At 47.9% G+C, this 20977-nt stretch overlaps 2 protein-coding genes across 3 annotated transcripts; one reads left to right on the top strand and one right to left on the bottom strand.

The window, feature by feature from the left end:
- Positions 1-1912: 1912 nt before the first annotated feature.
- EIF3L (eukaryotic translation initiation factor 3 subunit L) lies at positions 1913-12779 on the bottom strand. Of its 2 annotated transcripts, XM_064454700.1 has the most exons (13): positions 12555-12779; positions 12408-12456; positions 11388-11598; positions 10699-10778; positions 10357-10418; positions 8896-8965; positions 8048-8121; positions 6901-7072; positions 6483-6637; positions 5520-5690; positions 4014-4511; positions 2893-2973; positions 1913-2163 (listed from the first exon to the last, which is right to left on the bottom strand). In XM_064454700.1, the coding sequence occupies exons 1-13, from the start codon at positions 12585-12587 to the stop codon at positions 2125-2127; spliced, it is 1695 nt and encodes a 564-aa protein (XP_064310770.1). In that variant the 5' UTR covers positions 12588-12779; the 3' UTR covers positions 1913-2124. The 2 variants fall into 2 exon arrangements, with proteins under 2 accessions (XP_064310770.1, XP_064310779.1); XM_064454709.1 differs by lacking the exons at positions 10699-10778; positions 12408-12456; positions 12555-12779 and having other exon boundaries at positions 11388-11593.
- A 151-nt stretch (positions 12780-12930) lies between these two features.
- Positions 12931-20917, top strand: ANKRD54 (ankyrin repeat domain 54). The gene is made up of 8 exons (XM_064454722.1): positions 12931-13200; positions 13653-13700; positions 16129-16227; positions 16697-16768; positions 17176-17223; positions 17336-17460; positions 18354-18461; positions 19149-20917. The coding sequence occupies exons 1-8, from the start codon at positions 12972-12974 to the stop codon at positions 19221-19223; spliced, it is 804 nt and encodes a 267-aa protein (XP_064310792.1). The 5' UTR covers positions 12931-12971; the 3' UTR covers positions 19224-20917.
- Positions 20918-20977: the final 60 nt, after the last annotated feature.

Raw genomic sequence — 20977 nt, forward strand, 5'->3', positions numbered from 1 at the left:
TTCCAGCAGCAGCAGGGCTCTGTTGATGCTGCTGAACGCCCTGTATTCCTCTAGCTTCAAGCAGTGCCAGGCACCGCAGCTCGCTAAGCCCATCTTTCCGCCCTGCGAGAGAGCTGCAAGCTCTTCCTGGCTTCGTTCCATCAAGTGCCAGTCCTGATCAGTTAACCTTCAGTGGTCCTTCAGACACAGCGTGGAGCCAGGCAGATTGTCTCTGTGCATCCTCTGGAAACCACTCTGGCAGGCACAAACACAAGCAGCAGCGTATTCACATACCTGAGAACATCTTGTAACCATTGGAGGGTTTAAGATGATACCTACATGTGTTAGAAGTCTAATTCCAACATGCCAATCACAGATTAAAAACAGACCAAATCCCAGTAACATATTGGATTCCTTTGCTATGCTATGAACTAGAACTGATCACGGAGATACCACCCTGCCAGAGGTTCTCCTGTTGTACATCACATCTATCTTAGCACATGTTCTAGGAAAGATTTAGGCTTTGGGTAACAAAAAAGTAGGAGGAGAGTTGCTGTTGACAGCTATGCTCACTGAGCTGCTGTTGGTAAATATACACAGGCAAAAGTGCCAGCCCTGAAAATAAAAAGATTCTCTTGGTACAAACCCAGCTCCCGTGGGCTGCTGCAATGCAGTGGCATCTTAGTCCTTTGATTTCATAATGATATGGCTGCCTCAGACCCTTCAGAACTGGAAGCAGTAAGTTCTCAGCACGCATAATGCTAGTGGCAGCAGCTAGAAGGCCAACAGAAGTTGCCTGTTTAATCTCACCCTGTGCTGCCTGTACCCTGCCTGCCTGAGTTACACGACTTCGGGATGGGAAACAGCTCGCTTCTGAGCAATATCTAGGACACTAGAAATTTGACCCTCATTCAGACACGGTGTATAATCTGACAAAGGCTAATTATTCCTGTCTTCTAAACAGAATTGCGTACAAAGCCAAGCTGGACTGCTAGGACCCCTCTCTCAGTGGAAAGGAATGAGAGGGAGCGGTACAAAGAGGCAGATGGTATATATGAAGCACGCTTTGTGTAGCTTTCCTCTGACACACACAGGTTTTTCTCTTGCACCTGTTTCTACCACTCAAACACCAAACTATTTAGAGAAAGCCAAAGCAGAGGAGACAGAGGGTGTGGATGGCAGATGAGATGCAATTCATTCTTTGCATTCTCTGCCCCAATATTTACAGCTCCTTGATTTCCCTTTATAGCGCTAGTTTTTTCTCTTTCAAGGCACTGGAAGCTTTCCTTGAAGAACCCAAAGTAGCTGGAGAGCTGGAAAAACTAGCATTTGAAGTGTTTTAATAAATTAAATGCCCTCAGGTATTTTTCTGGAGAAACTGAACTCCATTAAATTAAGGGCCATGACTTGGGCATCACTTGTGCTGAAATAACACACAACCTCCAGCAAGGACATCTCATCAGATGACCAAAGTTAATACTGGTTGAATGTTTACAAAAATCCTCCCCTTTCCTTTAAACACTTGTCAATCCACTTTGGAGCGTTTCTACTTCACAGCAACTAAAACAAAAAAAAAAGGGGGGGGGAGCAGGTCGGGAAGGCAAAAATGCAACCACTAGGAAAGCAACTACAACTCAGGTTCATTCAATGTGTGGGGCAAGAGCTAAAAGGAAATACTTTAGGCTGTATCTCTTTCCATATCCTGTGGAAACACTGTGGAACAGCTAATTTTCTCCCTGTTAATCAGTTCTGCAGCCTTCCCTGTTCACTCTGCACATGCTCTGTAAAGAGCACAGAAGGAGATCTGCTCCCCACTGTTCCCTGCAAGAGCATGGACCAAAGAGCACAAACCAGCAGCAGCTGTCCATGTCTCCAGATGCAATTATGTTCTTCGACAGAGAAGAAAACTAAATGAGTGTCAGATACTGAATGCTTACCAGGAAAATTCCACTGATTTATTAGATGTCTTGTCCTTCGTAGCATAGTTTGAGCCAAACAAATCTGCTTATTTAAGTACAAAAAACCTTCAGAGTCACAGGAGATTCCAGAAATGCCAGAAGCCTGAGCTCCCCTCCCTCGCCACAAAGAGAATAATCTCTCCCACCCACTTCTCTGCTCAGGCCAATCAGTGCATCCACAGAATTTTTAGGGCCTTTGCCCCATCTTCTTCAGGGTTCGGTTCAGCTGGAATTAGAGAAAGCACAGGTCAGAAAAATACATAGTGATTGACATAGACCATAACCTTCAGCAGCCTTTATCCAATGCCTCTACTCCTTCCTCTACAAATCTGACAAAAAGAGTTCTCACGCAAGTGCAGTGGGAAGTAGAAGGGGAACTAGTTAAGACTCCCTCCTCCTCTCCAAGACAGCAGAGGAAGATGTGGGGAGAAGAGAGGGTGCGAACTTCCAGCAGTGGTATCGCAACCCTGTATTGCTCAAGTCCCCACATCTCAGGATTTTGCTGCCCAAGTTTCCAGTGCACAGCAGCCTCTGTCAGGAGAGTGGAGCAGTGACAAGAACGTTACCTCCTGGCTGAGCACAATGCTCAAGTCATCTATGCTCCAGAAATCTTTGAGACCACTTTCTAGAGCCATAGTTATGAACATAAAGATATGATTTTGGTTGTGCTACTGACAGGAACACCACAGTTGTCTAGGGACAATGGAGGCAGCACCCTTACACAGTAAAACCCTCCCCCTTTTCCACCGTGGCTCAACTGAATGAACACTTCTGACAAAAACTTTACATTCCTCAAAAGCTAGCAGCTGCTGCTTAAACCACCTGCCTTCGGCTCAGTGCCTTGCAGAGCTGGGGCTCACCCCAGCAAGGCATCGCACAGCTGTCTCACTAAGCATGCCTCCTCCAGGCCCTGCACAGCCCCATGCTTGCTGCAGCTCTCCCACCCAGGCCTCACCTCCTCAAACTTGTGGATCTGGCGGATGAAGAAGTCCCCATAGCGTCGAGCAACCTTTGTGTCTGCAATGTGGATCATGTCCTGGGGAGGGAACAGCATGAGGTCAGGGAAAGGACTGCGCTAGCAGGGAGACAGCAAGCACTGCCAAACAGAAGCAACCAAAAGGGCTTCACTCCAGCCCTGGTTCAGCATCACACATGCCTGACCCATGCTAGTCCCACAGCAACCATTTAGTTTTCCATGGGCTGCCTTCCTTATACCTTTGCCTGGGATGGGTTTCAAATTCACATAGTATTCACTTCCCACATTCTTGCACTCTCTGCCTATTTTCATCCCTCTTTGAAGCAGTTTGACAGTCCCAACCCCGACTCATGCTCTGCTTCCCTCTACCAGCACTTAAGAGTAGTGCTACCTACCAGGAGAGCTAGGCTGCAATGCAAGTCAGTCAGACATAGGGCAGTTTGGTTCAGGTAAACAGGGAAGACAAAGCACGAGACCTTGCAGGAAGAGATCTGCTCTAAGGACCAAGAACAAGGGGCAATCCGGTCTCTTTCCTAGCAAGAGACCAAATGTTATCATCTTCAAAAACATGAAGTCCTAAAAGACTCCTTCCAGCACTTCCTACTGCCTGGAACTCCAAGACCAGGAGGGTGAAAGGACCATACCTTGTGTTTAGATTCCGCCTAGAGCAGACAGGGCTAAATGCTGCTCCAGTGAAAAACAGACCTGTAATATGACCAAGCAAGATCCCTGCTTTGTCAAGCAAAGGGGAGATTTGGCAGAGACCTACAAGGCTGACAATACCACCTGACACACTGACAGCACTACTCATCACCCAGCTGTCACCTCCTGAGAGCACTGACAGATAGTTCTCTCTGTCCTGGGGAAGAGATCTGGGACCTTTGTTTCCCTGGTACAACAACTATCAAAGCTGCCTGCGATATCCCATCACTGTTCATCCACTGACACTTCTACCAAGCAGGGCTACAGCTTCACTGTGGGCAGCCAAGTGGCAAAGGAGGAGGGGATGTTTCCTACAGGCTGGAACAAAACCAGGTGCTGCCAATTCCAGAATTTCCTGGGTGAAGGAATTTCCTAGCCATCAAGGGGCAGATACCAACCTTGTCAATATAGAAGTCAACCTCAGAGGCAGACTGGAACTCCCCGTCCAGGGCAGATATGCCACTGGTCCATACCAGGTTCTTCATCTTGTGTTTGAAAACAAGCAGCTGGATACGAAACTCCTGCTCTGTGAGGTCTAAGAAGCCAGCCAGCTTTGCCACAGGCATGGTGGTGTAGAGCTTGAGGAAGCTACGGATGGTGGACAGCTGGGCCTGCTGCTGAACCTCATCAGCAAAGACTTTGAGCTGCTGCAAGAAGGGCTCCTTGTGGTAGTTGGGGTGCACATTGTCATAGTTGGGCACCACGGGGGACAGGAACTTGGGACAAGCATAACTGAAGAGCTCCTCATAGACTTGTGCATCACCCTTCTGCATGCGCAGCATCTTATCCCCGTACTTCTCTCGCAGCTGCAGGTGGATGCTCTCATCTATGCGCATGGGGTACATGGTGAGGGCGATGGCCAGGAGTGCATGCATCTGCTCGTTCTGCTTATTAATCTGAGGCAAAGAGAAGAACTTGTTAGCTTGCCAATGTGCTCAGGCTTTATGGTGCTGGAAGGAGCTGGAAGCTGCATTTCTGAGAGAAAGACCCTTTACCCAGAGCACTGATGGTCTTAATACTCAGGGAACAGCACAAAGCAGCAGTGCCTCTGGGCAAAGCAGATGGATGAATGCCATATCAAGGCTCTCATCAATCAAAAAGAGGGCTGGACAAGAGGAAAGTACAGAGTGAATGTATCCAGAGCCATACAGAGCCTCGATGTCCAGAAGCAGGTTTGACTGCTTTGGTGCAAAAAAGGGCAGAGGACACAAGGCTGATAGTTTAACAACCATCTCCTCACAAGGGACAGTTATCAGGGAGGCCAATGAAGAAAAGACTGAGAAGATGAGTGTAGGATGAAGCAGACAGCTGTGTGGCTGAAACAGACATACCAAATTTTTGAAGTGTCATGGAATTAAGAACAGCAGGATTTGGCTACACAAAGAGTTAGAAATGAATCATAAGGATGAAAAGGAGACAGCAGCAGCAGGGGGTAAAACGGGCAGTAGAGACAGCTTAGGTGGAAAGAGAAAGGAGCTTTGTTTCAGCCATGCCGAATTAAAACAGTCTGTGAATGATTATCTGATAATGGAAATATATCCGACAATGACAGTAACCTGAAATGCAGAACTGAACTAGGAAAAGGACTGAGTTTGAAGAACCATCGACAAGAATATCATAGCAACTGATATTCATTAACAACACTGCCTAGAGGGAGAGTGCAGATGGAGCCAGGGTAACTGTATGGTGAACAACCAAAGGAACTAGCAATACAGCTAAGAGAAAATATTGCCAGTCATGGCAAAGGAGTTCAAAGGATCCCTAATCCACAGCCACCACCACCGGTATATTCCAGGAAAATAAGGCTGGACTATCAGATGTAGGTTATCATGTGACAGAGAAGGGGCAGGAAAGGCGGCAGCAGATTTTTGTTTTGGTAAGTCTAGACCTATTCTATCTCTTACCATCTCGTACTTGTAGGTTGTCCTCTGAAACATGCTCTTGGTCCTCTGTATGTAGAGGAGGATATTGGCAAAGACACGGATGGCATCCTGGTAACGACGCATCATTAGGTATGCAAAGCCCACGTAGTAATAGGTGGTCACCTGGCACTCGGGCACTCGGGAGTACATGCTCTGAGAAGGAAGGATCAACACGCTATGTTAGAGGGGAAGACAACCACCTTTGATCCAAACAACTCGTTACCCAGAATCCAGCCACCTCTGCTTTCACTCCCATCCCAAATATAGAAAGGAGAGGGTTAATTCAGGATACCTCACCTCCCACCCATCCCTGCAACAACTTCTTCACCATTTATTAGATCATCCAGTTTCCTATCTGTTCCAGTTTCTGCTTCCTGCAAGCAGAGGACTCTTGCACTGTGCCTGATATTGCTTTGCTCAGCTCCCTTTCCCCCCCTTTCACTCCACGTCCTGTGCCAGACAACACATACATAGACCTGTGCCAACCCTGGGGCCAAGCCCATACTGCAGCTGGACTCCTGTGAGCCACTGTTACCAGAAGCAGCACCAATTCTAGGGCAAAAACATGAGGTGGGAGTGGGCATACTGAGAACCAGAGTCAAAAATAAAGGAATGAGCCATTGACCAAGGTGGGAACAATGCGTTCAGCTACCACTGCGCTACTGCTTACAGTTCAAATAATATCCCCTATAACAACACTGCCTTGCACAACACAGCAAACCTCCTAAAAAACTTGGCATTTGTGCTGCAACAGCAACATGGCATTATCATATGGCTTGATTTAATGCCAAAGCTCCAGCTGTGTTCAACTACAAACTCCTGACAACTACAACAGCTACAAACAGCTCCTCAGCTGGAAGATTCATTATGGCAATCTTTTTCCAGCATGTTTGAACAGACGTATTTGGAAAACTGCAATGGAGGGTTTAAAACACATTGTATTACCTTCTTGTTGAGCTCGATGTTCTCCAGAACCTTAATTGCTTGGTAGTAATCCCCTAGCAGAGAGTGCAGACGCAGCAGCCCAACCAGGCTGAAATAGCCCAGCATCTTGTAGAGGGAGTGGCGACCATATTCACCAGCCACACTTTCAGGGTCACCTAGGGAAAAAAGGAACCATGATGCTTTCCTCCAAGGAAGCAAGCTTCCCGTTCAACACCTCTATGTTTACACGCAGAGGGAGCAAGACCTCAAGTGTAATCACCATCACTTCTCACGTAAGGCCAACAGAACCTGTTCCCAGTCAATCCATCCACTGATTAAGTGTTTGATCCAGCTCCCAAACAAAGCTAACTGAGCTTGGTCAAATCAAAGCAAGGCAGTGCAGACACCAGTCTTGCTTGGCTTCACCCAGCTAGCTCACCTCCACTTGTATAGACCTCCAGCTGCCGGTTGATGTTGGATTTGTCCACTAGAGAGTGCAGCACATTAAGGACACTGTGGACATTCCAGATCTTGGGGTTGGAACGAAGGAAATCAATTTCCTCTTCAGACTTCTTGGCTGTCTTGCAGCGGTACTGGCTGAAAGACTGGAACTACAGGAAAAGGCAGAGATTCAATGATGAGAACCTAGTTTGGAGATATTCAGCTAAGTGCAGTAAGCTTACAAGTTGATCACACAAATGCATTACAATAAGGTACAAGTCACATGAAAAAGAGTTTCATGTGAGATCACCTGGCAATCCAAATGGCACCTTTAAAGCTCCTAGAAAAAAATTTATATAGTGCAGAAGGAAAAGGCCAGAAGACAGAACGAAGCAGAGAAGGATCTCTTAGACAATTAGGACAGGCAACTAAACACAAATTTGCTGTCTGAAACAGGTAGCAAAGAGAATGACCAAGTCATAAGATGTGCCCGCACACATACACACATCTTTTTCTAGATGCACACATCTTTTTTCATCCTCAAGCTTGACAAGGCTGCACTTGAGGAATTCCAGGCAGCTTTATAATAAAGAGTTACAGAGAAAGTAATCTCTAGAGAAAAACCAATAGCACTTGAGATCTGTATCGCTTTCTTCAGAACAATAAATGGGAAAATATTTCCTAACATCAAGATCTTAGACCATATGTGATTTCAAATCAGCTCAGCAATCTCTCAGTGCAAGTATAAAGGCCCTACTGACTAAGAAATACAAAACTAAAGTAAAACCATAGAACACAATAAAACTAATTTGAACAAGTATTATCATAAGGCCTTTACGATTACAGCAGACTTCAGTCAGGCTGCTTTGCACAGAACTGAAGGTGAGTTAGAAAAAAAAATTCCCTAAACAGCAACTGAAGCAGAAATATCAAAAGATATATCCCTAAAGAGCTCCCTCTAACTTAAAAATCTATACAGCTACTTCATCTACCTGGTGGTGCAGGAATAACAGCGCTCAAAGTTTTTTGACCTGCAATGGTATCCTAGCAATGAAAATCACAGAGAGAGGAGATGGAAAATTTATAGTGCTAATAGAGGCAAGGCCACCGCCACCCCAAAATAGCCCAGTCTTATAGACATATACCTGGTATATGAATTCATCAATGATATCCCAGAGCCACTGGTTAGGCAGTTCCAGAGGAGCAGGGCCATCAGCATCTGCAGAAAAACATAAGTAACAGATGAGAGGCTTAGTACCTTGATCAAAAACAGCAGCAGAATTGAAGGAATAGACAAATGTAGAGAACACAAGAATTTCCCTGAAATGGGAGATGCAGCAGCAGATGAATGAAGCTTCCAGTATGGCAGTGATATGTAGCTTCAGCTCCCTCAACTGCCTTCAGTTGCAAAGAATATGAGCATGTATGGGGTTAATCTCTGGAGTGTGACGGCTCAGCAGCAGCAATTCTCAGAAGCTGCGCACAGACTGTAGGGGTTTATCCTAACCAATCTATTCTCCGCAAGAAGTCTGGCAGGGAGTCAAACAAACACTAAAATTTGTTCCAAGGGGAGTCAACAGCAGTAAATGGTTGTGAAACACTCTAGTTTTCTCTAGCTCACAGCTTCACTTTGCTTTTTAATAAAGATATTTTCTAGCGTCAAGATCTTAGACCACAGATTATTTCAACTCAGGTCAGCAATCTCTCATGCAAGTTCTCAGCACGACAAAGCTAAATAAGTTTAGTTTTATTCTTTACAGTATTTCAGAAAGCACTGGAAACTATTTGTGCTTTTTGTGGTTTTAAATGCATAGATGTAAAGTGCTTTTCATTCAGCAAACTCAAACATATGGAAAGCTTGAAGGCTACTTCTCCCTATACGATTAACAGACAAACATGTTCCACTTCTTCTGACCCTTCCTCCAGCTCTGCCCTCTCCATCCACTCTCCCCCTCCAAAATTCACAAACCAGAAATTAATTGCAGTAACTCACTGAGGATGTAGTTGAAGAGATTGCAGTAGTTGTAATAGGATTCAAACCTCTGCTCCAGTGTGGGGCCCCCCTGCAATGAGAAGTCAGCACAGCCTGCTTAGTTTCAAGCACGCCAGGATTGAGTTTACAGGCAACAGCGTATGAAGGACAGTCACAGCAGTAGATGGTCTATTTCAGAAGTGTTAGAGCCAATGCCCAACCAGGACACCCAGCAGCACCACCCAGAAAACCTAAAATTGTATCACTATTGTCCCATAGAAGGGGCTGACATAGATAGGGCTGACTTTTCATGTAGAGGTAGCTTCTCCAAGGAGAACTGAGCACTCAAACCTTTGTGAATAGCATGCATTAACCTTCCTTGTCCTCCTCTCTGCCATCCAGACTTAAGAGCTTCCTATTACCTTCAACAGCTTTCCTTCTCCCCTCACGAGAGGCCTTCATAAATCAACAATTCTGCTTCTGGACAGTGTTTCTAAATGCTTTGAAAGACCAGTAAACACAGTAGGGAATCACCCTCTACCTAGAATCATCTCCCTTGCTTCACCTGGAGGCACTGGAGGGCAGTCTGAGAACCACTAACAGCACAATTTGAGAAACCAGTCTATCCTGTTAAAGCATGGCTTGGGTTAATACAGCAGCCTTTTTAAAGTGCCTATTTCTCCACCCTCTGGTCCACAACAAAACTGCAGTTATTACTTATATACGCCATAAGTTATGGCTCTGTTCAGCTTCTTTCCTTAATAAACCAAGAATACTGTGATTTTCTCACTGACTTCAAATTAGCTTATGAAAAAAACCTTAGGTTTGTTTTGTTTTACAGAACCTTATTCCTTTCATTTCCTTCTCCTGTATCCTTTATAGTGCCCACATTTCCCTCTCTGCAAGGCTCTCTGACCCCATGTGGTTTTTTTTAATCACAATGTACCTTCCTCCTGTGACACCCCCCTCTCACCCACCTGCTAATCCAAAAAACAGAGTCAAAGAAACACACAAATCCAGCTGATCTATAGGTCTTGCAATTACAGCTCTATCGAAAAGAAAATTACATGACCTCCCAAGACCTCCTTCTTCCCGAACTCACTAACCACTACCTTTGATGTCAGTTACAAACTTTTACACAACAGCCTCCTGAAAATTTAGGCCACGCCTTCTGATTGATGTAAGTTTCCAGGGAAACCTGCACACTCATTACAATCAAGCTTGATGAGACCGCTAACGAGCCTCAAAAAGACAGTCAAGTCTTTCTTGCTTTTCAGCAATCAGCAAATCATTAAAGTAACAAAAGGCAAGAATTTTAAGCTTCCCTAAAAGCAGCTTGACTTACTGCTCAAAAACCTATCCAATCCTGTCTTGCAAAAATTGTGGAACCACTGATATCATGGTGGCAGCAGGATTTGGCAAGCTTTATGGCACAGAGAAACCAGCACATGACCAACAGGAAGACATGGGAGAAACACTCACGCTGACTTTGGCGTAGATGTGCCTGTAATACAGCTCCTTGTATAGGATGAGGAAAACAGCATCTGGAAAAGATGACAGAGCTGGACATTAGCAAGCCACAAGGCCTAGGCAACTGGGTCTCTCGGATATGCCAGTCATGCCCCCCTGCCACAGTTATAAAGGGAGGCAGAAAAGGTTACTTCGTTCAAGTTTGACTTCTTGCCAGGCATCTGCTGAAGGAGTTGCCAGAGTGAACAAAGCCAACTGACTCAGGTGGCAGCAACACAGCACACCTGCTCGCTCATGTATCAAAAGTGATTTAGCTCCTCTCTCTGACACGCACAAAGAAAGTAAAAGACTTACCATTTCCAACCTGAGGGGCAATGGCCTCGGCCTCTGGCCATGGGGTATTCTTAAAAAACCTTTCTGTCAGCTTTGTCCAGCTGAAAGATAGACACACATGTGGTATTAGAAACCATTTCTCAATATGACAGTGCTGGAGTTAGAGATCACAATAGAGAGGCCTTGGAATTGATGAGAGTAGAACACTGCCACCATCTCCTTTTGCTAAGTCCAGCATTGAAGCAAAGAATGAGAATTGCAAACTAGGCAATTAAAGTCTTTAATTTATCGCTGAAGTACGGAACAGTTGTGTATGCTGCTTTCACATCCCCTTTATGGTAAGGTGATACAGCTACAAGCAGGAATGGGATTATCTGTAGGGAACAGGCACAACAATTACATCTAACAGCTCTCTGCAAACGCCTAACTAGCACTACTAAAGTCACCTTTTGCTGCCTCTGTAGCTGATAGGCATAGGACTGGTATTTTCCTTCACACAGGTCACAACTAACCTATACTTACATTAGCCTAATGGTCTGGAAATATCTGGGGTTCTCCCCAATAATCAAATCAAACCTCATGCTGTATTTTAGAGAAAGTCCAAGTTTGGAACAACACAGGTAGTAGTCAGCCCTTCCATTTAAGAGCAGAATGCACTTTCATCACAGTTTAAACAGTGACTCCCCTTTGCAGGAAGGATGGCTTTGTACCTGTTTTCATAGATGTCCTGGATCTCATACACCTTCTGGTCAATAACATCGCTGGAAACACGGCTGGCCTGGAGCTCATACACCTTCTGGTCAATGAGATCTGACACTGTCTTGTGAAAATACTGAATGAAGTTTTTGATCACTTCAGGGATCACCTGGTAGGTCTGCTGCTCGTACTGGCGCTCATAGGCCAGGTCTTGCTTCGGGTCTCCTGATGAGAAAGAGGAGCAGTGAGGCAGCTGCTGCACAGCCTGTCCTGGACCTACAGACCCAGCCAGGCTCCAGCAGGCCCAGCAAGGGGCCATCACCGGAATTGGGAATAGACCTCTTAACACCAATATAGCATTAAGAAGCAGGCATTCTCTTTACTGCCACACTGGATGCACAGGGAATCCTTTTGCCTAACATGCACACCTACTGGAGTTCATTTTTGATATTTATACATGAAAGTTAACACACCATGCCTATAGAATACATAATCGTGCCTTGGCTGAGCATCCTCTTCTTCCATTGGTCTGAATCTTCTCTGCTTAAACTTAAAGCTACAGTGTGATTTTAATTCACTGCATATGCTTAAAGTAGGTGGGTGGGGTACTCCTTTCATCCCTCAATTGAGTCGGTGGTCACACTCCTCCCCTGCCAGAATTACTTTTCCCCCAGTTTTGTGCTTCAGCACCTTCTGGGACAAGATGTTCCCTTTTATCACTTTTGACTGATTTGTGGCCTTCCCTTATTTTCACAACCTTCTTTGTAGCAGGATATTTCCACTATCAGTCCTTGGAAGTTCTACTGGCATGTATTTTTTTGAGGAGGTGCTTGTTGATGAGGCACACATTGCTAATACCCCCCTATCCGGCCTAAGCATTATTTACTATCTTGTTAAAACTTTGAGGTGTTAGTTTCCACTCCTAACTACGATCCCTCCTTAACGGCTACTAACCCCTGCGTTATTCCATTTCATCCAAGAAGAATATACACGCTTGCGGTAACGGGGCCGGCGCGGCCGAGGCCCCCACTCACCCGTGTGCATATCATAGTCGTTGGGGTAGGCGTAGGGATCGTAGGCGGCCTGCGGAGAGAAGACGGCAGCGAGTCACAGCGACCAGCACGGACGCGACCCCGCGGCCCCGGCCCCCCTCCGCGGCCCCGGCCCGCCTCGCCCCGCACCTCGTTGTCGTAGTCCTCCCCCGGGTAAGCCATGGCGGCGACGCAGCGCAGCAGAGAAAGGGCTCCGGGCGGCAACGCGGGCCCGGCGCCGGGCGGGGATGCGCCCCTCCACTGGTCGAAACAACTGTCTGTCTTCAGCCTGCAGAGCTGCGATGGGTCTGATGTGGTCTATGGCCCGCCCCCCCCACTCCGACTGGAGAGCGTGCCTACCCATCAGCCCCGCCGAAGCACTACCGCCGCCTCCCGCGCCGCCTGTCGCCTCTCCCCTCACCTTCCTACTACCCCGTCCCCCTAACTCCCCATTGGCTGCACCCACCAGGGTGCGGCGCCTCTTATTGGCCGAGAGGACCCGCCCCGCCCCGTTGCTATAGCGACGACCCTTCCCTTCCCCGTTCCCCGTGGGAGGCCCGTGAGGGGATGGAGGGTGGCGGCGGGGCAGCGGCGGCGCCCGACGCGGCGCCGGGACCGGAGCCGGGACCGGAGCCGGTTGCTGGGCTGGCGCTGGGGGCGGCGGCGGGCGCCCCACTTGGCTTCCTGCATGTCCTGTGGCAGCGGGAGGAGCCCGCGGGCAAGATCCCGGCCCGCCGCCTGCGCAGGGCCGCTCGCCTCCACCGCCGGTTGGGGCCTACGGGGAAGGAGAGCCACGGTGAGCGGGGAGCGGCGGGGAGCGGCGGGGAGCGCCCCTCCCTGGGACGGCCCGTCCTTCGGCCGGGGAGCGCCGGCGCTGTCATCCAGGCCCCGGCGGGGAGGGAGGAGCCTCACATTTGGGGAGCCGGTAAAGCTCCGGCCTTCCCGTCCGCGGGGCCTCCGGGGGGAGGTGGGATCCGCTCGGTGGGCAGCTTTGGGAAGGCAGCCTTGCTCCTGCCAGGGGAGGGTGCCCTACGGGATGGGGGAGCCCCGTGGCCGGTCTCAGGAGGGGACAAGGAGAGCGCTTCTTGCCTGGCATCTTGATCTCATGTCTCCCCTTCTCAGGGCTGAGCCAGCACCAGCGTTGTTTGGGCTCTACACCTGGGCTGGAGCGCTGGGGTGGGATGTTTTGGTAGGGAAACGCGCCTTTTTCTTCTGTGATTTCCAGTACTTGCTTTCTTTTCTCCATAGCTCTGAAAAGGCTGCGTGAAGCTGCCAACAGCAACGACTTGGACACAGGTAAGGCTTCTGCCCAATCCTGCTTGGGACTCCTTCCTGGAAGGGCAATGTTGTCAAGGATCTTTATTTTAGGAGAGGAGGAGGGTTCAGTTAGTTTGCAGACATGGTGCTTTAGATGCAGCAAAACTAGAAACTGCTTTTCTGGAGCCTTGTTTTGTTCTCTGAGCAGAGTGAGGCTGGTTATAATATTCCCTTTTTCACTGTGTCTTGTTCATAGTGTTAGTTTTCCAGCTGCTCAAGCTAAAACAGCACTGCACTAATCCAGCTTTTTTGGTATGTAAATTTTTGCCCAGTTGTAAGCAGCAAGACAGTAGTGTTTTGGTAAGGTGGAAAAGTTACGATTATCTAAACCATACCCTGTGTGATGAGACAGTGCTGACCCAGTAGATCAGAACCAGGAACAGTGCCTTACTCTGCCTCTCACAGTGACTTCAGAGAAGGCTTGTGGCCTCTCTGTGACTTCCTTTACCCCTCTATACTGTAGATTAGGTGGGGTTTGATATGAAGTCTCCAGCAGCGATATTGGTATATATTATCTGTCCCTTACCATTGTCCCTCCTTATACTATACTGTCCCCTCAGCTGTGCTGGCCTAACTGTTCATCGAGCCATTCTGTGAACAGAATTGGAAACTTGTTTGACTTGTAGAAATTCCCAATATATAAGGATGGGGCTTTGTCTGGTGTGCTTCACCCTTCGGCTCCACAATATACCTTGTTTCATGAACTGATGGATAAAGTTCATCTGTGAGCTCTGTCAGTACAGAAAGGCTTGGCTTCAGTGGGCAAGTCAAGAGGAAGAATGAAAGAGTCAGGCTTTATGTAAGTCTTGGTTTCAATCTGTATTAGGGTTTTACACCTGTATTTGATACACAGGTTCCCCTCTTTACAGTCCTGCTGTCTTTTGTGTGCTGTGCAACTTGAGGAAGTGTCTGATCATGAATTTATTCTTCATCAACAAGTGAAAATCTTCGCTCTTTCCTGTGGTGGCACTGGGTGGGAGAGGTTATATCATTTCCTACTGGATTCAGGGGAGGACTAGGTAAAGTGTTCCCCACTAATGGTTCTCACTGGTGGCACTGTCAGTCTCTCTGTCTTTTCTTCTGGAGTATCAAAAATTCCCTGTTAATCTCACTTCCTCACTTCCACCTTTCCAGGTGTCGCTTTCACTTCTGTACCACACTTAAAGCAGTACGTGTACAGGAAGAAATTAATATGTGACTATAATTCAATCTCTGGAAGCTGAGACCAATGGTGACTTTCAGTGGTCTGAGCTACCTAGTTTCTTGTCTCCAATACTGGTTAGTCTTGATGGCTGCAGGATATGCAGTGAAAGATCTCAAAATATAGTGATTCTGTCAGTATTTTTAACAGCTACAGAATGAACTTTATCTCGCACGCTAATTACTACATCAGGATAATCTCAAAACAACAGAGGTGATAGCCCTTACAGTTGCCCTTACGCATATTACTGTAGGTGCTACTTTTATGTCTAATCTTTTCAGCTTTTTTTGGTCTCTTTGCCTTTGTTATATCCAATGCTGGAGAGTCATACTAGTTTCTCTGTCTTTCTGTGTGAGCAGGTTTTTCCTTCTTATCTGAGAAAGGCAGTAGATCAGATTACCAGAAATGCCAGTGGTGGCACTGAAGAAGTAGCTGAGTGGAAGAGCAGGGGGAACAAGTGTGAGTAGATGATGGTATGGCTTCTCAGGCTGTTCACTAGCTCACTTCAATACATTGTCTCCTAAGGATATATTTGCACTGCTGCTGGCAGGTTGATGCACTCACCTGTCTGCTTCCCAATCAGTAGCCACCGCTAGTGTGGCAGAACCTAGGAGTTTCAGATAAATCTAGGAAGTGACATACTCAAAACAGGTGTGACAAGATGTTTTTTCTTGGCACATGGAGTTACACTGTGAAACTTCTCACTGCAGATCCACGTTGATGTGAAAAGTTTACACAGATGCAGAAAATGACTGTACAAACCCATGGAGAAAGCCCATGGAGGGCTAGTAAGCACAGGATGCTAATTCTGGCTTGGGAAGTGCCTGAGGGGCAGCTGACTAAAGCCTGTGAGAGTTAGCCCTCCGTCCTTGCCATCTTTTTATATTCTTCTGTAGGTGTTTGCTGCTGATTGTCGTAGGAGCTTGAGTATTTGGCTAGATGGATTCTTAGCCTTAGCTACCGCAGCTGTTGGCTTGTCTCTATGGCAGTATGTGGAAGCTGGTGAAGGCTGTAACAGAGGGCGGAGGGTACGCTGTCTAGGCTGGTTCTGCTGAGCCAGGATACTGGCTGGAGCTGGCTTGAGTCCAGCTGACTTGACAGCTAGCGGAGTGTGTATCTAACCACAGCAGAGCAGGTAGCGTTACACCTTTCTGATCAGGTGCCCTTTCAGCTTACCTGCTTTCTTGTCTTCCTTGGTCTGCTTAGTGCAGCAACTTTTGGAGGATGGAACTGACCCTTGTGCTGCAGACGACAAAGGCCGGACAGCCTTGCACTTTGCCTCCTGCAATGGCAACGATCACATCGGTGAGTGGGGAGGGGAAGTTCTGTCATCCGACTTCTCTGTGGCAGAGACTTGAAAGGATGCTCTTTATCTTGGTTCAGCACATGACAGAGCTTGCTGTTTTCTGTGTGTTTTGTGACAAAGCTGCCAGCTGAACTCTGGCTCCAGGGCTTGCCGCATTCCCCTGCTGAAGGGGGAGCAGGAGCTCCCACTCTAGGACTGTACTGGTGCGGAAGGGCTGTACTGGTTGTCCTCAATCCCAGTTCTTCCCCCTCAGGGAGCCCAGGGGCAGTGGTGCTGCCTGACTTTGTGCTGGCTCCTTCTGCATTGCTGCACAAACCTCCGTCCCCTGTTTCTGTGAGGAAGTTGATGAGCTGAACAGAAGCATCCTTAGGGCAGCCTGATGGCTGCTGCGTGGACCTGCAACCTGTGTGGGCCTGACCTGTAGGGCAAAGGGAAGGCACTGACATGGCTCTATTTCCTTGTTTCCAGTGCGACTGCTTCTGGACCACGGAGCTGACCCGAACCAGAGAGATGGGCTGGGAAACACCCCCTTACACCTGGGTAAGTGCCATACCTATAAGCTTTGCATGCAGACAGGTAAGGTGAACACCACCTTGCTGTTTCTTTCCTCTCCACCTTCCTATTTCCTGTGCATCACAGTATGCATTCCCAGCTTTAAGAGCCTAGGAGGGACTCTTTGCCTTTCATTAGCTTCAACCCTCATGAAGGTTTAAGGGTCAGAGCTAGAGAAATTCCATTTCCCTCCCTCTGCCAGCCCCAAGGAGCATGACATCTGTTCCAGAGAGAGTACCCAGGCTTCTACGTGAGGTTACCCTTAACAGTTGGGCTGTTCCTCTTTGCCATGGCGAAGAGCCCTTTGGGAAGCAGCAAGCTCCATACTTGAGCAGAAACTCCTTTGTTGTTTGCTAGTGCCTCTGAGTCGTGTGTCCTGTGTTTTCCCTCCCCAGCTGCCTGCACGAACCATGTTCCTGTCATCACCACGCTGCTGCGCGGAGGTAACATTTCCTCTATAACAATTACAGCCTGTTCCATTCCTGCCCTGCTCCCCAGGGACACTAAGCCTTGAAGACAGACCTCACTTTCTGTCCTTGCTCATGTGTCTTGCAGGGGCCAGAGTTGATGCCTTGGATCGAGCTGGCAGAACCCCACTGCACCTCGCTAAATCAAAGCTAAACATCCTGCAGGAAGGACTCTCCCACAGCCTGGAGGCCGTACGACTTGAAGTGAAACAGGTAAAAGAAACAGCCCCATGATCCGGTAAGATGTTGCAGCCCCTGGCACTCTCCTGCACCCTTTATTTAAATACCTGTCTGTAGGCTCTTAGCTGCTCTGGGGGAGAGTTTGACTTTTTCCTTCTGTTTTCAGAGACCTTCCTTTTTCCCAGCTGCTACTCTGAATTTTTGCAGGACCTCTCTTGGCTCTGGTAGGCCAAGGATGTATTGAATGTCTTAATTCTCAGGCTGTATGGAGCACTCTCTTTTCTTCAACCACCATGTAAGACAGATGCCTTGTGGCAGGAGAGGGACCACAGCATGGGGCTATAGCCCCATTAGCTCAGATAATGGCGTACGCATTCCAGCAGGGACTTTGCATTCCTAGCACGGTCTGCCCTGCTCCGATACCTGGTGGCATGGGATAGGAAAGCAGTCACAGGGGGCTGCATCACAAATGCACGGGGTGTGGGCCTCACTTCAGGAGCCATATAGGAGCCACAAAAATTTTCATCTTCAGTGCACAAACAGATCCTGCTGGAATGGGAAGTCCCTGCTCCTCACAGTGAAGGAAGCTAGCTGGACGTTAAAAAAAGCTTGGTGCTTTCAGGGCTAGACCTTGTGCTTCTTCAGCTGGGCCTGTCTCTCTTCCCTGTTCTTAAACCAGGCATAGGGATCATGACTAGTCCGCCTGTGGTTGGGCAACGCCTCTGGTGACTCACTGGGCTCTGATGCTGCCATTAGTGCTCTCCGGCTGCTTTGCATGTATTGTTCTCTGTGGGTCATGTATTCTGCCACGTACCACAGCGTCAAGGCTGTGCTTGGCAATTTAACTGTAATTTAATTTTTCCTGTAAAAACATCCTAGCCTGGCGCAGCTGTCTCATGTTTGCCTCTTCTGCCTCTTGGTTTCAGATTATCCAGATGTTGCGGGAATACCTAGAGCGTCTGGGGAGGCATGAGCAAAAGGAACAGCTGGATGACCTCTGCTCCAGGTTACAGATGACTAGCACAAAGGAGCAGGTAGGCAGCGTTGAGCTACTGTGACTCACCTGCTTGTGTTGAGACTCCTATGTTTAGGAGAATGCAACTGCATGAGCAAGGTGACACTGAAGCCAGTTATGGAAGAGTTCTTACTCACATTGGGTAGAGTGGGCAAGTTATGTGATGACTCGTGGTACTCCTTTGGGTTGGAATTCAAAATCCAGAAAGCATCACTGCCTGGCAGCTCAGCAGAGCAGCTGAAGATCAGGTGGGCCAAGGGCAGAGGCATTTTAAGGCCAGGATCAGCACAACCGCACAGGGTTGCAGGGCCTGTTTGTTTTTTCTACAAAAGATTGGTCCTTAGAAATAGGCTTAGAGGAAACAGCCCTGATACCACTGTTGAGTTGTGCATAGTGCAGCAACACAATTCTGTTTTAAAAGACTGACTAAATCGTGCAAGGCGGAGGTCAGGCATCAACCTGCTGAGGAACGGGGATAAGCTAAGCTAAGGCATTGCCTTAGATTAGGACTTGTTTGAATGTGAGGACAGGAGCCCTCCTACACAGTTGAGGGACCAAAGCGATCCTGTCCTAGTATAAGCTCACTGTGGGCATTACGGGCAGTCCTGGTGCAAGGGTGGTCCCTGCTGCTCGGGGGTCTCTTCTGTGTTGGTGGTCAGCCACACGACTGCATTCCACTGCCTAACAGCCAATTGTATTCTGTCAGGTGGATGAGGTTACAGACCTCCTGGCCAGCTTCACGTCACTCAGCTTGCAGATGCAGAAGATGGAGAAGAGGTAATGGGCTTCCAAATCATCTTCCTGATGCAGCAGGAGAAGCCTTATAGAGAAAAAGAGGAAGCTGAAGCTTGCTTCCCAGATCGCTGAATAAACATTGCTGCCAACGGCCGTTCCTGACAGATCCACGCTCCAGTGGTGCTCAGACTGTCCCTGTGGGCCTTGCCAGAGCTGCCTTGTTGGGGGGGCAGCAGGCTTTGGAGAACAGACAACAGAGTGCTGCAGCTGAGACTTTTGGAAAAAAAGAGCTGCTCTTTTTATCAGATGGGCTGGCGCTGAATAGGATACCCCTTCCAGAGATACTCTGCCTCTCCTAAGCACTTCAGCTCAGTGTAGGTGGTGGCTGATGCCATGTGCAGTCACTAGTCCTGACCAGGGCAATCAGCAGCTGACCAACATCACAGAAATGCTTGGAACAGGCACTTTTTGCCACCTCTGCTTTACTCAATTGCATGGAGGGGGAAAGTGGATGTCTTGGACAACAGAAGGCTTTGTGCTGTGAGAAGAACACACACTTAATTCTGCATGGTAGCAGCTGAGCAAACATATTGCCTTGAGAAATATGCACTGAGGCTTAATCCTAACCTTCCCCAGAGCTTGCAGTCAGGGGACAGAGAATCTGGCTGGTTACAAATGGGATACAAAGCTTTTAATCACTAGACTAACAGCTTTCACTGGCCCTGGTTTTTAAATCACTGCTGCAAATTAGTGCTTAAATACTGCAGTGAAACACTTGTAAAGAAATACCCAGGTAGCAGGTCAAAGCTGCCCTGGTGCAAGAGTAAAGTTTGGGGAGCGACTTAATCTTAGCACAGTTCTAGGCAGACATCTGTATCTTACAAAAAAAAAAAAAAAGCACCACACTCCGGTGTTTCCTATTACTGTCAGTCTTGGGCAAGAGGTCCAGTTGCAATAGGAGGTGGTGTATTATTGGGCTGGGATGGAGGTGGATTTATGGCTGCCTCAGCAGCACCAAATGCAGAGCTGACCCATACTGTGTTTCTTGCTTGTCATGGAGAGGTGCTGCTCCAGGACTTTAAGTGTGGAATGAGTTCTGACTTCTGCTGTGAGCCTGAAGTGATACAGCTGTGAAGGATGCAGGGAATTGCCCTTGTTAATCTCCTGCTTCTGCACCATGGTGATTAGTAGTGAAGCTACAGATAGCTTTGTTTTGGAGCAGGGATCCATAAATCTTATCAGTAGGGTGCGAACAGCAGCAGGGTCACAAGAACACGTCCAGTAACAATCTGAGTTCCCACCTGTGTGCTACACCTAAAATGCACGGTGTGCCGCTAGCGATACCCATCCCACAGCCTGGGAACTGCTGGTTTGGAAGTATCCATTCTTAGGATTCAGCTTGACCGTGCAACAGCCACAGTTTGGAGCATTCTTCAGATACCTTCAGGTCAGCATGTTCTCTAATATCTGGCCTCTTGTCCAGGAAAAGGCTAAGTGGACCTCCATGTTCAAAGCTGAGATACCAGAAATATGCATGGCTTTCAGATGGATTCACCTGTTGGGTGCTGGATGCTGTGGCTGGGACCAGCAGCCTTGTGGTTTGGCTGGAGCCGTTACTGTGAATACTGATACTTCTTTATGATGTGCTGGATGGGAAGGATAATGAGGGGGTTGGAGACAATATGACTTTTTTGTATTTTGAACTTCAATAAAATCCTGTCAGCCTTTTCAGACTCCTCAGCCAAGTTCTCTCTTTTTCAGAGTGGTTCATTCCTCTTTCTTTACATATGTTCCAGGCCC

The sequence above is a fragment of the Phalacrocorax carbo genome, chromosome 1 (assembly GCF_963921805.1).
Source record: "Phalacrocorax carbo chromosome 1, bPhaCar2.1, whole genome shotgun sequence".
In the NCBI taxonomy this organism is placed as follows: domain Eukaryota; kingdom Metazoa; phylum Chordata; class Aves; order Suliformes; family Phalacrocoracidae; genus Phalacrocorax; species Phalacrocorax carbo.